Genomic DNA, 17443 nt, shown 5'->3' on the forward strand with positions numbered 1-17443 from the left:
TTCATGACCAAGAGCCTGGATATTATTGGAATATCATTGTCCGCCATTAAAGGAATCTTGACAAAGTAATAATATGATATAAATTGAGTTTTATAAAAATCCTTCTGGCTTCTGCGCAGAGAATAGACTGCCAGGAGTCCAGAGTGGATGCTAGGAGTCTAGAAGGAGAACCAGAGGAAAGATGGTGGTGTGGCCCAAGGTGGTGGCATTGAGGATGGAGAAAGGTTGACAGTGATGGAAGATGTGTTTCCTCAATTTGCAATAAATTAGATGAGCGGCATGAGGAAAGGGGAGACATCCAGGATAGCGAGCTGAGCAACCCCACAGTCCCTTTAATGGAGGATGGAGGCGGGGGTGCCTGTGTGGCTCAGTCTGTTAAGTGTCCAATTCTTGATCCTGGCTCAGGGTCATGAGTTCAAGCCCCACATTGGGCTCCATGCTTTGTGTGGAGCTTATTTAAAAAAAAAAAAAAAAGGATCAGAAATGGAGGATGGGGGGCCGGGGTAATGGCCATGTGGCTAGAGCTGTGGGGGCAAAGGGGTTGTGGTCAGAAGAAGAGAGACCTGTTTGGGGCCAATGGACACCCCAACGGATATCAAATAGGCAAAAGGAAAGAAAAACAAGCCAGTTTTAACTTTAACACGGGGTAAGGATTCAATAGAAACGTCAGAAAAGGTCAACGAACCAGTCGTTGTTTGTTTTCAGTGATAATTAAATTAATCTACATTAAAACTACTAGCAGTTATTTGACTTACCAAATTGGCAGTGGATTTTTTTTAATAATAATAGTACTAAATATTAGCAGTGAGAGATTGACATATACTGCTGGGAAGCATATGTTGGTAAAATTTTCCTGGAGGGCAAGTTAAAAAAAAGTATCAAGTGCCTTTAAAACAGTATCATAGCTTCTGGCCTAGTTTATCCTAAGCAAAAACTGGCTGTGTATGCAAAGATATAATTTTAAACTATTTTCCCATGAGACAGTCTTAAATGTCTTCTAATAGGATAGCACACTAACTATATTTTGAAGACTATTTAATGATGTAAAAATGCTAGTAATATTAACACTGAGTATAAAAGGTAAAGTGGGGGCGTCTGGGTGGCTCAGTGGGTTAAAGCCTCTGCCTTCGGCTCAGGTCATGATCCCAGGGTCCTGGGATCGAGCTCCACATTAGGCTCTCTGCTCAGCAGGGAGCCTGCTTCTTCCTCTCTCTCTCTCTCTGCCTGCCTCTCTGCCTACTTGTGATCTCTGTCAAATAAATAAGTAAAATCTTTTAAAAAATAAAATAAATAAAAGCTAAGGTGTAGGGGAGCCTCGCTGGCTAAGTCTGTTGAGTGTCTGACTCTTGATTTCAGTTCAGGTTTTGATCTCGTGGTTATTAGTTTGAGCCCTGTCTTGGGCTCTGCACTAAGTATGGAACCTACTTTAAAAAAAAAAACAAACAAGGTATAAACTATTTTGGTGTTACGATCTTGATATTAAAAATTATAAATTTTATAAAATACACATATGTAATTTTTCATATTTTGTACTTATCATATACTTTATGTTATAAAAAGAGGTTTTTACTGATCAACTGGTGTTTTGGGCATGGTACTTCAATTCTTTCAGAACGCGGTTTTGATGGTATTATCAAGATTTTTAATCCAGGAACCACACTGCTGGAAATATATGGCTTATTAGCAACTAATTAAAAAAATTATTTGCATGTATTCTTTTTAATTGTAGCCTTCTTTGCAAAAGTGAAAATTGGGTTGCAATTTAAATATCTAGACATAAGAAACTGAAAACTTTTGGAACATCTGTTCCCTTACATAGACTCTGTGAACTGTAACTACATATAAACAAGATTATTACATTAAAACACATAGAGTAATAAGTTCCTTAAATGAAAAGTTACCAAATGTGTTGTAAGTATGCCCAGTCTACAAATAATAAACATGCATGCACTTAAGACCAGAATGAAAATAACAGACTAGAGTCTTGAGGGTGATATCATTTTTTTTTACTTCTCAGACTTTCTATCATATATTATTCTTTTCTTACTGTTTATTTTATTCTCTGCCTCATTTTAAAGTATATTCGATGTGACATTATTTTCTAAATCATGAAAACAAGGAAACTGATTATTAAGGCCATCAGAATGTCTCACCCCTAACCCAAGAACAAAAGACGAAAGACGTTGTGGTGACCCATTCGGCTTAAGAGTTCTTTGTTGTCAAGTGGAAAACTCTGACATTGATTTTTTGATTTAGGCTGTTTTGTGGACTTAGCTCATGATAAGGCTGTGTGTAATTAGTGCAATAGTTTATTTATTCAGAAAGCCCTGGAGCACTGCCGTGGTTGTCTGAGACCAGTAGAAAGATGTTTTCATGTCATTCACAGTTCAACCTTCACTTGACCGGGGACATCCACGCCATCACTGCTGCCAATAACCTCCTGGCCGCCGCTATTGACACGAGGATTTTACATGAAAACACTCAAACCGATAAGGTGAGAGTTTCCTTGCTGGCTCTTTTGGGCATCTTATCCTGGGATTTCCAGATTCTTAAGGAGTTCGTGAGAAAACTTTGGAGTCTGTAAACTGTCTGAAATTATATAAAACATTTTGTGAACTCTACATGTCCTTATTTCTTGGGGAGAAGATCCATGCTTTGGTCGGCTTCTCAAATGAGTTTATGACCCCTGCTGTGTTGTTAGGTGAATTATGTTAGTTGTATGTTGAAACAGGACTTTCAGTTTTAAAGGCAGTTGATAGACCAGTTCTCTTCATTCTGTTCAAAGGTCCAGTCCCTGGTCTGTACTAAGAGGATTAGAAAGTTATCTTTTATACTGTCATGTTACATGTAGCCATTCTAGATGTGCTTTGAAAGGGATTAGACCCCCTTATTGGGCTTCAGGTGCACACAGCTGATGTAAACAAACACCTGATGGGGATAGAGTACTAGGTGCTAATTGTTCATAGACAGAGGACATGGATAAAAGTGGGACTTTCTGGCATATTTACAAGGGTCTTGACTTCCTCCAATCAAAGTAATCCCTTGTGAGTTTTGGAAACCAAATATAGATAAATATTAATATGGTGGTTGTGAGGCTATGTAGATAAAGAAATATTTATATTTATGCAAAGTCTTTGCAATGTGCCTTATTTCAGATCTAGTCAGATTTATTAAAACAATAGAACTTAAGGCTGCATGGTTTATATTAGCCAAGAATTTTAATAGGGTCTCTAATCTAAACAGTTTGGTCATAAATGTAATAAACTTTGTCATATCCTGTGAATTATCCAAGCTCATAGTTGGCTCTTAAGTTTTTGCGGGGTTTTATTTTTGTTTTGTGTTTTTAGGCGCTGTATAATCGACTCGTTCCTTCGGTGAATGGTGTTCGACAGTTTTCAAGCATTCAGCTTGCTCGGCTGAAAGTAAGTTTGCACTTCCTGGCTCTTCCAGAAGAAAATAATCCTGGAGACAAGTCAGAAAGATGATCAAAACCAGCAATTTTGAACTTGATTTGGTCTTTGGTTTTCAGACACTCTTTGAGGTGTTAAAGTCTAGAGACAGACCAACGTAACAGAGAGAAGAGAACCAGAAACCTCAGACCTGATTATACCAAAGAGCTGGTGGACAGACTAGTTCCCCTTTTGAGCTCTCTGTTCCTTCCACTATCAACTGAGAGGACTGCTTTGCAAACCTAGCATACCTAGTCCACTGACAAATCGAATTTCTGAGAGCCCTTCTCTTTCATGAATTTTCTTCAATTTCTAGGAAATAAGATACATTTTCCTTGATACATTTTCAGAGAAAATGTCAGGTTTTATGCAGGAAGATGCTAACTGAGATTGTACTAGTTAAAGCAATCTTAATTCTCACCCTAGTTCTGTTTGCTGCTGTCCTACTTATCACAGTGATTCCCCCTTGCTCTTTTCAGAGACTGAAAACTAACTTTAATGGTAAAACTGGCAGCCGCTGATGGGCGAACATGGATTTTAAAAACTCACCATCCTGCCTCCGAACCAAGTTTAGTGTGTTGAGAACATGTGCGCTGGACTGACCCCAGCAGCCACAACATGGGGGTCATTCCTGTTGGCAGTCATGCTTTCAGATTATTTTCTTATGCTTCATCAGGAGCTTTCAGAACATGTTTCCTTTACAGAAATGGATGCACTCAGAGTTTTAATGACATTTTTTTCAGTGTACTAGAGATAACTTGTTTTTTAAGAAATGGCCATCACCTTGACTTGAGTTATTGGTATTGGTGTTTGAAAGAAGAGCTAATGAACCAGAACGGGGGCGCAGACAGACAGCAGCCGATGTCCCTTCTGCGTGGAGGACACGTGGCCACGTCGCCCAGTCCTGATAGTCTCGGGCCCAGACAGCAGCAAGTCGTGTTCTCTGTCCGCCCAGCCACGCCTGATTTCAGTGTCATTTAGGGTGTATTACATATATCCGTGTCTTGCATTTCAGGGATATTTGGGTATTTGTTTAGGAATTGGTCTCACCTACAAGTTATTGTAAGTTCAGTGTAGTTTCAGGTTTTTTTGTTTTGTTTCTAGTTCAGTGTAGTTCTAAAAAGACTTCCGAGCCATGGAGGAAATAAAAATGACCGGGATCATTTGGGGTACGTTTTGCTTTCTCTTCCTTGCTAAAATCGATCACATTTTTCCCCCTTCATCGTTAGAAACTGGGAATAAATAAGACCGATCCCAACGCCCTGACGGAAGAGGAAATCGGGAAATTCGCCCGTCTCAACATCGACCCCTCCACCATCACGTGGCAGAGAGGTAGGCTCGGGGGTGACAGTTGTCCAGTTGCAGCCGTGAAATCGCTTTCCCAAGTACCCAGTCTCACGTCTTCCCCTCACCCTCCCAGCGTGGGATCCGGAATCCCTCTGTGGGATTCAAGAACAGTCATTGCCCGTTCACTCACCGTCGCCTCCTATGTAGGAGGCAGAGTCACTCCCCCTCTGGAGCCCGCTGCTCCTCCCGGGCTCTGTCCCATTCACTCCCCCGACACACGTCCAGGGAGCGCTACTCCCTTTTCTTCTCCCTGGGTAGTAGCGCCTGAAGCTCAGAGGCTCTTGGGTCAGGAGGTCTGGATGCCTGACCCTTCTGTACGTTCTCCTCAGACCGGCCCCTCGCTTTCCTCCTTCCTACCCACTCCCAGAACCTCTTTTATCAGATGCCTGCTTGATTGCTGTGACCTTGTAGTAGATGTTCTTGTGAGCACACGGCCATCTCGCCGGTAGGCAGCTTCAGAACGTAGAGATGTTCTTCTGTCACCCCTTTGCTCAGAAGCCCGCAGTGTGTATGATAAAATCCTGTGTGGGACACGGAGGCGGCCAGGAAGCTTGGCCTGAAGCATCCCCGCGACGTGGCCCTAAGGGGCTTTTTCCTCTATGTCTGCTTTCCAGACAGCTGGGCCGAACCTCTGTCTGCACCCCCCGCCCCCACCCCGTCCCCTTGCCTAGACTCTCCTGGACACAGCCTGGGGCCCCCCTGTCACGAGGGACACAAAGCTTTCCTTCTGAGAATCTATTCAACCAGTTCGTGAGGAGCCTAGTGTTTCCCCGTAAACCAGGAGATGGAGAGACAAAGACCAGAGGCTGAGTCTTGGCTCCACCGGGGAGGAGCTGTGCAGCTTTTAACAAGCGACTGTCTCCGATTTCTCACCCGTGAAATGGAACAGTGGTTAGCCAAGTCTGCCTGGCTTGGTTCTGCTGCCGCAAGAGAGTGCTTTGCAAACTCAACGGCACTGCCCAAGCCATCAGTAGACGCCATCATGGGAGCCGTAGCAGGAGTGTTCGGAGCATTTGTCTCCCAAGCTGAGGGAGAGGAACGCCATTTTGGAAACTGAAAAAAAATATAGGATATTTTTGTCTACATTTTATAGATTTTTATATAAAATATATATATATATATAATCTATAAAAACTTATAACTTTTTAAATAAAACCTATAGGTCTATAGATTTTGGATCCTGCCAGCTTCATGTATGTTACAAGTAGCATGTTCCATTTCATTGGCTCTTTATTGTGGTGGTAACTTTATATGGATCTAGAATATTCCTTTGTGAATGAACCACAATTTATTATTTAATAGAGAAACGACAGTTGTAATAATGGGTATGAATGTCATCAGCATTTTATTGGGAAGCCTGCTGACTTTTTTTAATAATGGAAGTGACAGCTTCTCAAAAGCTATTCCAGATAGACACAAGAATTATGTGATTGTTTAATGGTGCTAAAGTAAAGAAAATATTATGGGTGTCAACAAGCAACCTGGATTGGAGGAGTTTAGACTGACATTTGCTAGGTAGTTTGGCTCTGACTCCCAGGAGTTAATATAAAAAATGGAACTCTTTACCAAGTGAATTGAGGACATTTAATGTAGAGTCTTTTTTTTTTAAGGCAATATGAGGTTTGACCTAGAAATAACGTAATCCTCATGATGAGATTAATTTCTTATATGACTTGGGGGACCCTCAGGGATGATGTGGGGCTGCACACCTCGTCTTGGACTATAAGAATGGTGTGGATTTATGGAAGGACCAGCCTTTCCTTTCTGCCTTTGGAGGAAATGTAACTGGTGTTTCTTTCACCCTGTGTCTCCTCTCAGAAGCTTATAGGCCTCGTTGCCTGGCAGTAACATGGGACCAGAGCCAATAGACTATTCCAGAAACAATGTAAAAAGAAGGAACAAATAGGGGTGCCCAGGTGGCTCAGTGGGTTAAGCGTCTCCCTTTGGCTCAGGTCATGATCGCAGGGTCCTGAGATCAAGTCCTGCATTGGGCTCCTTGCTGATTGGAGAGCCTGCTGCTCCCCCTGCTTGTGCTCACTTGCGCGTTCTCTCTCTCTTTCCTTCTCTGGCAAATAAAATCTTTAAAAAAAAAAAAAAAGAAGAAGAAGAAGAAGGAACAGTAGCCACCAAGTCATTTTGTATCTCCCAGAGGAGCAAGAGCCCAGCCTTGCTGAGCACCGCCCCTCCCATGTGGGGGGCTACAGTCTGCTCTTCTCTCCTGTCTCATTGGTGCATCCACCTCCAGGCTATTAGACAGCGGTCCCACAGGCCTCAGTCACCCTCAGTGAAGTGACATCAGGTCCTGGTTCCCAGCACACACACACCCCCCCCAGCAAGCCTTGCAGGGAATCATGACAGCTCCGTCCCCGAAACGAAAACAGTGGCCATGCCCTGACCAAGTGCCGTGACCCACCCAGCACCCCAGCCGCTGTTGTTCAGGAAACCGCTCCGCTCGCCGTGGGTGTTCCTCAGAACACAGGCAGCAGGGTAGTGCCCGAGGCCCCCCGCAGACCCACACTCGCCTGCACCTTCCATCTCCCCGTGCGAGTCCGAGCTTCCGATCTGAGATTGACGTCTTGTTCGTCGGGTTCGTGGGACCTGGCACAACACTGACCCTCAGTGACTCTTCTGGAGTGAACACGTGCGTTCCGCCGTCCAGCTTTACCTCTAACATTGAGAGGGCAGAATGAAGCATCACTAACTTAGGGTTCCTTCCTGGTGTCTACCTCGTGTGTAGGAATTTAATTTTCCCATCTCTTCTGTGGCCCTGACGCACCCACATGTCTCCCCACCAAGCATCCGGAACCTGCTGGGACCCTGTAACACACGCAGCCTTCCAGTGGCCCTGCTTCGAGCGGATCCTGCCAGCCTTTTTTATTTTTTTCTTTTTGGTTGGTTTGTGTTCTCTCTGCTCAGTAACGGCAGCTGAATTTCCAATGCAAGCATCATACCTGTTATATGCCAGGATTGCGTATCCCGCACGTCAGAGTGGGAAGTGTTTTTACCAGGACCGGGCCACGGGTCTTGGCGATAAGTACGAGCTAGTGGGAGTTTTAAAAAGCGTTTCTTGCTCTGTGTAGACTCTGGCTGGACCTTCAAATCATCCAGGCCTGTATGTGTTTGACGTGTGAAGTCTGAGTGTGCGCGCGCGTGAGTGTGTTTGCGTATCTGAGTGTGTACGTGAGTGTGAGAGATTGGGCGTGTCGCATGGACAGTGGCACCGGCAGTCAGGGAACAATGGGAGGGCAAGGTAGGCAGGCCGGCCGAGGCCTCGTGTGGGAAGGAAAAGCTCGACATTTTTCATCCTAAGATGCTCTCAGTCCCCGAATACAGAATTCTCGCCATCAGTATGTCAGGGCCATCTAATGCGCTGTCGCGGTGGGCGGCTTGTTCTTGGAAGCCACGTGAATTACGAGTGAAGCCCGCCTCCTTCTCGCTGGTTTCCTGCCGTTGTCATTCTGGTTTGCACTCCACAGACCTACCTTCCACAAACACATGCAAGTCAGCGCCATTCAGAGAAACCAGCGGAAGCCATGCAAATTGGTGCCTGCTTTAATCACAGCCGACTTCTTCCCTCCCTCCTCACCTTACTGCTTTATTGTACTGGGGTAAAATAATACGTATCATGAGATTTTAACCATTTATGAGTGTGAGATCTGTGGTATTAAATACATTCACTGGGCTTCTGGGGGTCATGCATCCCCACACTCTACACCTGGAACCTTCCATCATCCCCAAGAAAAACTATGTACCCATTGAACAATAACTCCCCATCTCTCCCCCCCCAGCCCCCCACAACCACTTGTGAGTTTGGTAGTTCACGTCAGTGGGATCATACAACGTTAGTGGGATCATACAATGTTAGTCCTCTTCTCCGGCTGATTTCACGACGCATACTCTTCCCACGTCTGTCCGTGTGGTTGTTCGTTCCCTTGGTTTGGGCTGTGTGATCGTCTGCAGACCACATTTTGTTCACCTGTTCACCTTCTGATGGACACTTGACTCTTCCACCTTTGGGTGTTGTGAAGGATGCCGCAGTGAATGTGAATCCTCGGAGACGTGTTCGAGTCTCTGCTCTGGGTTCTGCTGGTTGTATACCTAGGACCGTCGTGGCTGCATCCTGCGGTAGTTCCGCGTTGAACGCTTTCAGAACCAAAATTGGCTTCTTCTTGTGACTCAGGCTCAGGGTAAAATGTGACCACGTCGGAAATGGGTTTCCTTTACTAGCTAGTCAAACACGGCACCCCGCCTTCACCCCCACCCTGACACACCCTATCATATCAAGCCTTTGGTCTTGCTACGGCACTCAGTGCCGCCTGGTGTTTTCAATCTGGTTCTCTGTGTGTTCACTGGGACGTCAGGGGCAGCATAGCCAGACCTGCCTCTTGCCCCCCACGGCCTCCTTGGCCCTCACGACAGCTCCAGGTGCACGGGGTAGCTGGTCCGTACCTATGGATTGAAGAAGCTTTATCTCTTTTTCAGTATTGGATACAAATGACCGATTCCTACGAAAAATAACGATTGGGCAGGCCCCCACCGAGAAGGGCTATTCCCGGCAGGTACGTGACCTTTCTGTGTGGGCGTGGCTCTGGTCTTGCTAGTGATGGTTTGCACCAACCCTGACGTGGGTTCTCTGCTTCTCCCCTCTCGGTCATCCACCTACAGTGGCCAGGATGTTTCTCATCATGTCAAGGTGTTGCTCCCATTCCTCAGCAGGACTGGGAGGGGTGCAGGAGGCAAAACGGCCCCGGCATTTTCTTACTCTCCTTTTCCTAGGTGACTTCAGTTGTAGTTCTGGGAAGAACCACTTGCGGTGTCTTTTGAATATAAATTTTTACATATTTTACTGTAAATCCATCAAGTTCATTCTACCTCTGCATAACAACTGAAAAAAGAAAATCTCAAACACATTACTCAAGTTTCATAAACCAAAGAGTAAACACCTTGTTATTTAGTAGCCTGAAATGTTTTGAAGAATAATGTTCTATTACCCAAAAGCAGAAACTGCAGAAGGTAAGTTACGATGTTTACTTCCATTTCATGTGGAGACAGATGCTTAGGGAGCATAAAATCACTCCGATTTTTCAGTCAGGTACAGCACGCCTCTAGATTTTGTTCCCCCTTAGATTTTATTTATTTATTTATTTATTTGATGGAGGGGGTGGGGCACACGCCGGGGGGCAGCAGAGGGAGAGAAAGAAGCAGACTCCCTACTGACTCCCTACTATAGACTCCCTACATGGGGCTCGATCCCAGGATCCTGGGATCATGACCTGAGCCGAAGGCAGATGCTTAACAACGGAGCTACCAGGTGCCGCGCGGGGAGAGTGTGATACTCACACCAAGTCTAAGGGTAAAGCAGATTGCGAAGAGTTGCCACAGACAAAAACGTCCTGACTGGTCACGCAGGAGTGAGCCCCGGGCTGGTCTCGGGTTTCTCACCAATGGCACCAAGTGGCCAGTGGCCCTGGGAAATGGATCCCGACTTCTGAAGGGAAAGGAGTTTGTATCCCAGAATCCTCGAGGAGAAGGAGGGCTGCAGCAGCCGTCAGGCCCGCTGAGCAGAGAAGGCAGAGGCCACAGCTGGGCCGTGTCGGACCCGGCAGGGCTTGCTCTTCGTGTCAGCAGTCACGGACGTGACATCCAGAAATGTGAAAGAAGAGATCCTTTTGACGTCATAAAAAGTTAAGATTTTGAACATGAAAAGCTGACATCTACAAAAACATCAAAAGACCAGTAACAACGGGCACCTGGGTGGCTCAGTGGGTTAAAGCCTCTGCCTTCGGCTCAGGTCATGATCCCAGGGTCCTGGGATCGAGCCCCGCATCGGGCTTTCTGCTCAGCAGGGAGCCTGCTTTCTCTTCTCTCTCTGTCTGCCTCTCTGTCTATTTGTGATCTCTGTCTGTCAAATAAATAAATAAAATCTTAAAAAAAAAAAAAACAGTAACAGAGCAGGAGGGAATGTTTGCATTAGCTGTAACGAAGGAGTCGGGCACGGGAGGGAAGAAGAGCCCCCTCGCTGCGATCCTGGCCCGCTGTTCTCAGTGCGGCCTTCACGGCTCCCCTTTACAGCCCAGACTGCCTGGGGGCACCTGGGGGGCTCGGTCAGTTAGGTGGCTGCCTTCAGCTGGGGTCATGATCTCAGGGTCCTGGATGGAGCCCCGCTCAGCGGGGTGTCTGCTTCTCCCTGTCCGCCTGACCCTCCCCCTGTTCATGTGCTCTCGCTAATAAACGAAATCTTAAAAGAGAAAGAAACTGGGACTGCCTGTCCCAAAACTCCCTCTTTCCTTTGCCTGCTCTCTTTATCTTGCATGTTTCTGCCTCCCCCTCCTCAGATGTTTTATATGAGTTTTCTAAGGGGCAGGGGTTTTTGTCTTCTCTCTTCCTGCTGTACTGTCAGAGCAGCAAACTTCCTTATACAGCAGTAGAAGGTGTTTGGTAATTGCTAAATAGAATAAGAGCAGTTTGCAAACACAAAATGCCAACAAGTGGTCGTAAAACTGCAAGTTAAAACAATGAGGTGCTGTTTACCTGTGAGCTTATAAAAACACATAAATCACTACTGAATGTTACTGAGAGTAAGACAACGTAGAGGCATTTATACAGTGTTCACTGGAGTTTAAATTAGTAAAGTTTCTTGGATGATAGTTGTTTGTACTAAAATTTGAAATGACCCAAGAATTCTAGCTTGAGGACATAGAAAAAATAAAGGAATTTCTGCTCCTGTGCAAAAAACAAACAAACAAACAAAACCCCAATGTATAAGGATATTATTTTCAGCCTTCCTTGGAACGGTGAAATTTGAAACAGTCTAAACATCCGTCAGGAGGGGCAGTTACGTACCACTAGTGCATTGTTCTGTGCCACAGGTATAGCAGGTGAAAATATTACAGTGCCTGTAGGGGAAGTGACAAGTAGAGGTCTCATCCCTATTTGTGAAATGGAAAGATTTTTTTTTAAATGACACATGAAAAAAATTTGAAGTACGAATAGTTTAATCCAGGTTCTATTAAGAAAAAGCCAGTGTACGTGCTCATGTGTGTATATAAACACAGACTAGAAGCTGAAGAGATGTACATTTGTGACATGAGTTAGTTCTGAAGAGAGGGGTGGGAATGAGGAGTGATTCATAAGTAACCCTTTCCTGTTTTCTCCAAGTATTTTTATATCGTCACCAGGTACTGGAGAAATGGGAGGTCAGTAGTGGCTGAGATGTGAATGCCTGTCCAGTGCCTTGTAATCATTACACCAGGTCCGTCTAGTTCTGTAAGCCTGGTTTACAAATGGGAAAGGCAGGCGTATTATCTTCAGTAACTTACCCAAGGTTCTATCTTGAATTGCTTTATGCTTACATTTATTTTTCAATAAAAAGATTATATTTAAGAGCTTTACCTATTTTTTTTTTAACCCTAAGACTCTATTGACATGCATCTTTTTAAAGACATACTTATTTGAGAGAGAGAGAGAGAAAGAAAGGGGGCAGGGGAGGAGCAGAGGGAGAGGGAGGCTTCCCGCTGAGCCTAGAGTCTGATGTGGGGCTCGACCTCATGACCCAAGATGCTGACCAGCGCCGAATTCAGGAGTTGAACACTCAGCCGACTGAACCACCCAGGTGCCCCTGACGTATTTTTATGTTAGTAAAGGTAACGCTATATCATTTTTAACGGCTGTATAATACTCCTCTTGCGGATGTACTGTAACCAACTAAGCCAGTTCCTGTAAATGGGCACTCAGGGTATTTGTTACGTTGGCCTCATAAGCTGCAGGAACATTACATACATATTTGTGTAGATTGTCTGACGATATCCTCAGGACACATTTCCAGATCTGTAAGTGGAGAGTCAAAGAAGAAGATTCCCAGTGTTGATACACATTCCCACATTACCTTCCAGAAAAGCCATGTTGATCACATTCATCTAACATGGTATATTGTCCTTCATGTAAATTTGTGAAAAATAGTAACAATCTCTGTATATGATTCTGAAATACTTTATTTGCAAAACAAAAATGACCAGTCTGATCATAAGTATATCTTTGTTGGTAAAATTAATAAGTGATATTGATTTATTTTTTTAAAAGATTTTATTTATTTGTCAGAGCACAAGCAGGCAGAGGGAGAAGCAGGCTCCCTGCTGAGCAAGGAGCCCAGTGTGGGACTCGATCCCAGCACCCTGAGCCAAAGGCAGATGCTTACCACACTGAGCCAATAAGTGATCATTTAAATTGACCAATTTGTTTTTTGATATTTTTCAAGGTAGAAAATTTTGAAGTTATAATGACTACTAATGTAGAGCTTATTTGTGTATTATAAATACTATTTACTTACTTAGTTAATATTTTAAGAATATCTCTAGTCTCATGTTTTGCATAGAAAGCCTCCGAATTTTCAGGCATTTTTAATATGCACTGTTTATAAGGGAAAGTAATGTAGAGAATTCTAACTATCACATAATGACAAGTCACTGTGTTTGGAATGGATTATATTGAAAATGTAATAATTGAGCATAGTTTTATTTGACTTCCGGGTAATATTTTTTTCACTACATCAGTGACTAATGAAATCTCAGCGTGGAAGCGGCCAGAAAGCTCCTTATTTCCTTCATTTCCTTTCTTGTTGCTGACGGAAATGGACAATAAAATGTCTTATCAGGTCACCCCTACCAGGGCACAGCCCTTTTCTCTCTGTGTAAGCTTGCATTCGGCTGCCTCACGGGCTCCTCAGGAAGAAGAGAATACAGGCAGAGCCTGATGAAGTGATTTTGTCCAGTGGCTGAATTAGGAGGAGGAGGAAGGCAGGTTCCTTGTTTCTCTTTTAGTTCCTGTTGGACCATCTACAGCCTGCAATGAGAGCCAGCAGAGGGACTAGGAAGGCTCAGGCGTATGTCATAGAAAGTAGCTGCTGTCCCGCATTCATTGCCGATTGCTTCAAGGTCTGATGGGGCCGAGCCCCCATGGACAGCTGAAATTTGATTCTGTGTCACCTTTGACTTGGGGGAATACACATAATGGGAAACCAGCCTCAGCACCGTCTCTCGCTGTCTGCTCCTCATCTCTTTGCTGGACGGACTGATGCCACCCCCTAGACACCCGATGGCAACAGTACAGGAGGCCAGCAGCTATTTATTTAGAGTCCATACACTGAGTGCCTGCTGTTTCACGCACCGTCCTCCATGCTGGGGATGTGGGAGTAAGCCTTCCCAAAGTTCTTGCCTTCGGGGCCCCACTTTCAGTCATGAAGAGACATGTGTCAGTCAGTCAGTCCCATTAGCCATTAATCACAAGTCTGAGACATGCTACAAAAGCCAACCACCCAGTGCCATGGCGAGGGTCACCACGGCCCAGCCAGGCGGCATCTGCTCAGCAGAACAAAATCCAGGAAGAGCATGGCCACTGGTAGAGAACCTGCCCCAGAGGACACCAGGCACAAGACCTTGCATGTTTCCAGCACTCCAGACACTCCGAGGATGTGAGATCGGCGCACTGAGGCTACACCCCTAGGCCTTCTGGAACTTAATCTCTGAAGTACGGCTCCTGATGCAAATGGCCGTCCAGATGGCACCACCGCTGACCAGTCCTTCTTCTGCCTTTGCTTTTCAGGCGCAGTTTGACATCGCCGTGGCCAGCGAGATCATGGCCGTGCTGGCCTTGGCGGACAGCCTGGCGGACATGAAGGAGCGGCTGGGAAGAATGGTGGTGGCCAGTGACAAAAGTGGGCAGCCCGTGACAGCGGAAGATTTGGTGAGTGCGTCCATCCCAGGAACTCTAGAGAGCTCGCCATGTCGCTGGCCCGTGTTCAGGAGAATGGAGGTCATCTTCTTACCAGCCTGTGTCACGGACATCCCAGACCATGTCTCCACTCACGTTTTCCCCACACAAGCCTGTTGTCTTCCAGCATCTATGATGTGCTTGTCCCTGGCTGCAACCCCAGCACATGACATGTATTTTCCAAGCGTTTCAGGACTCTTGGCAGCCCCAATCTCTGCTCTCTGCCCCGGGTAGGGCGACCTCCTGGTAGCTCATGGCTTTTTCATGAAGGCCGATAGTGCCTGCTTGCGATGGAGGAAAATCGCCTTTCAAAAGAAGAAGAAGAAAGTGACTCCACCTTCAAAAAGGGGAGCGTAGAGTGCAGATTGGCCCTGACTTGTTTAATTCTGTGCTTTCTCTATATTTGGGTATGACACCAAATCCCCTTAAATCCTTCTTAGCATCTAGCTCCCCTTCGAGTGCAACAGTGCCTCCTGTTAGCTTTCTGGGTACCCTGGTGCGTCACTGCCCCTTGTAGCACTCATTCTAACTTGGCACGCCCATCGTTTTCACTCTTCGTAATCACCATCTTTGCTGCTACCTTAAACCCATTGGTATAGCTGTTTCATGTGCTTGAGTGTAGGTGGGACAGAGGCATCGGGAAAGCCATCGAGCACCCTAAATTTCAGCTAACTTTCCCACATACGGGTCACGTACCGTGATGGCAGCTCAAATGCATGCTGATGGTTGGAAAGGGAAAAGACAAATTAATATTTTAATTCCGAGGGCTTAGGGCGTAATTGGACCCCTTTGCCAGAGTGTCTTGATCACTTTTTGGCCACTTTGGAAGAGATCAATCTGACTGACTCGTCTCATGGGTCTTGTGCACTAAATCAAATATTTTTGTTAGCAGCCCCTAGGATGCTTCATATAAAGCTTAATGAGAAAACCCAAATCCAGGTTGCTGTTAAAGGTACTGTTTTTTATAAACCACGAACATGGTGACCTGTCTACATAAACTAACATATTATAGTTTCTTTATCGATATATTTCCCTGTATCTCTTAATCTTGGATATCAATAAATACACATCCAAAATAATTTAAAACTTAATCTGCAACATGATTTCCCTACATTTATTTTCACATGTGTATGACAAAAGCTTTAGCTCTGAAAACAAACCCCAAGTTTACGCTCTTTAATCATCTTTTGTGTCTCTTTTTTACAAAAAGCGCCTAACTTCTTCCAGTTATGTTTCCTACCAGCTGGAACTATCAATAGCTGGTCTTTAAAGGAAGATTTTAAGAGCTTCCGTCTTTTCATTTCACTCCTTTATAAATATTTATATACTCTGATTTGACCAAAAGGACTTAGGTCTTGCACGAAAATTCGAGTAGATGGCTTCTCAACGTTTCTTATAAGGTGATTGACTCCTGGCATCCTCTGGAAGAATGTGTCCAAACTCTCTCCCCCTGGACACGGGACATGGAACAGGTGCTGAGTTCACAGTGACCATGACAGCCCTAGAGCTGCTGTCTGCATGGGCTTGAGCATTAGTGTGTTGGAACAACAAAAGATAAGAGATGTCTCAGGAAAATCAGCAGGTGTGTGCAACCTGAGGCAGTTGAACTGTGTCCACTGTCCTTCCGCCTCTAGTTTCTTGCCTATACCAGGAAGTGTAAACAAACGCAGCATCCAGAAAGCTCAGCAGACAGCTGTTTTTCTATCTGCTCTGTGTAAAGAAAAGAACTAATTTCTTTGAGCCCTTCCTAGCCAGTGACTCTCACAGTAAAACATCTTAATATTGCTTATAATAGGTTGGTGGCATTTTGTGTAACATCTATCTTGTACAGTAAAGCAGAAAATAAATTGGATTTTCCTGTAAACCTTAAACCCTCAAGATTCTGCCCTCTGATGTGTTGAGATCTGTGACGTGCCACGTTTATCTTCTCAAGGCGATATTCCCACGGTATTTACACACGTTGCTGCCTTACAGTGCAGCCAAGGAACTTGGCCAGCATCTGTAGAAAAGGTGAAAGGGCTTTGTTCTGTTGGTTTTGTTTCTCTACAGCTTCCCTGTGGCCTTCTTTGGCCCGCTTGTTCCATAGTTCTCAGATTTCTTTCCTGTTTCTTCCTTCTCCCGTCTGTCTTTTCCAGAAATGGGGAACAGGGACGCGGCGGGAGCCCCACCTAGAGCTTTGCAGGCTTGGGAGGAGGCAGCCGTGTTTTACGTGCGGGGGGCATCAGCTCCATTCCAGCCATTCAGGCAGCAGGGGCAACGGCCTCATCAAGGTGAATGGGCGGCCCCTGGAGATGATCGAACCCCGCACGCTACAATACAAGCTGCTGGAACCTGTTCTGCTTCTAGGCAAGGAGCGATTTGCTGGGGTGGACATCCGAGTCCGAGTGAAGGGTGGTGGTCACGTGGCCCAGATTTATGCAATCCGCCAATCCATCTCCAAAGCCCTGGTGGCCTATTACCAGAAATACGTGGATGAGGCTTCCAAGAAGGAGATCAAAGACATCCTCATCCAGTATGACCGGACCCTGTTGGTAGCTGATCCCCGGCGCTGCGAATCCAAAAAGTTTGGTGGTCCTGGTGCCCGTGCTCACTACCAGAAGTCCTATCGATAAGCCTGTCGTGAGGATGAGGGTTCATCTTTATAATAAACAATTGTTATGGGGAAAAAAAAATGGAAAATGAGAAGCTTTGCCAAATAGCCGTTTTCTGAGGGCCTCCTAGATTGTGGGGTGAGGCACTGGGAAACCAGTGGCTTCTCCGTCGCTTTTAGAAACATGGGTGCTTTTAGACACTTCCGTTTATCCCTTTTCTTTCCCGCTCGGTCAACAGCCTGATTTTCATATGTTATCGGATTTCTTCAAGCAATGGTATAATCTCTGATA

General features: G+C 45.3%; 2 protein-coding genes across 2 annotated transcripts in view; both read left to right on the forward strand.

Annotated features, from left to right (window-relative positions):
• MTHFD1L (methylenetetrahydrofolate dehydrogenase (NADP+ dependent) 1 like) overlaps positions 1–17443 on the forward strand; it is a 183177-nt gene that overhangs the window by 52183 nt on the left and 113551 nt on the right. Inside the window, exons 14-18 of the mRNA XM_059401260.1 lie at positions 2387–2494; positions 3348–3422; positions 4679–4781; positions 9279–9355; positions 14394–14534. Of these exons, the coding sequence (XP_059257243.1) occupies positions 2387–2494; positions 3348–3422; positions 4679–4781; positions 9279–9355; positions 14394–14534 (504 nt within the window). The remainder of the gene's footprint in view (positions 1–2386; positions 2495–3347; positions 3423–4678; positions 4782–9278; positions 9356–14393; positions 14535–17443) is intronic.
• Positions 14573–17233, forward strand: LOC132018512 (small ribosomal subunit protein uS9-like). The gene is made up of 2 exons (XM_059401488.1): positions 14573–14603; positions 16806–17233. The coding sequence occupies exons 1-2, from the start codon at positions 14573–14575 to the stop codon at positions 17171–17173; spliced, it is 399 nt and encodes a 132-aa protein (XP_059257471.1). The 3' UTR covers positions 17174–17233.

This window comes from Mustela nigripes, chromosome 5 (genome assembly GCF_022355385.1).
Source record: "Mustela nigripes isolate SB6536 chromosome 5, MUSNIG.SB6536, whole genome shotgun sequence".
NCBI classification, from domain to species: Eukaryota; Metazoa; Chordata; class Mammalia; order Carnivora; family Mustelidae; genus Mustela; species Mustela nigripes.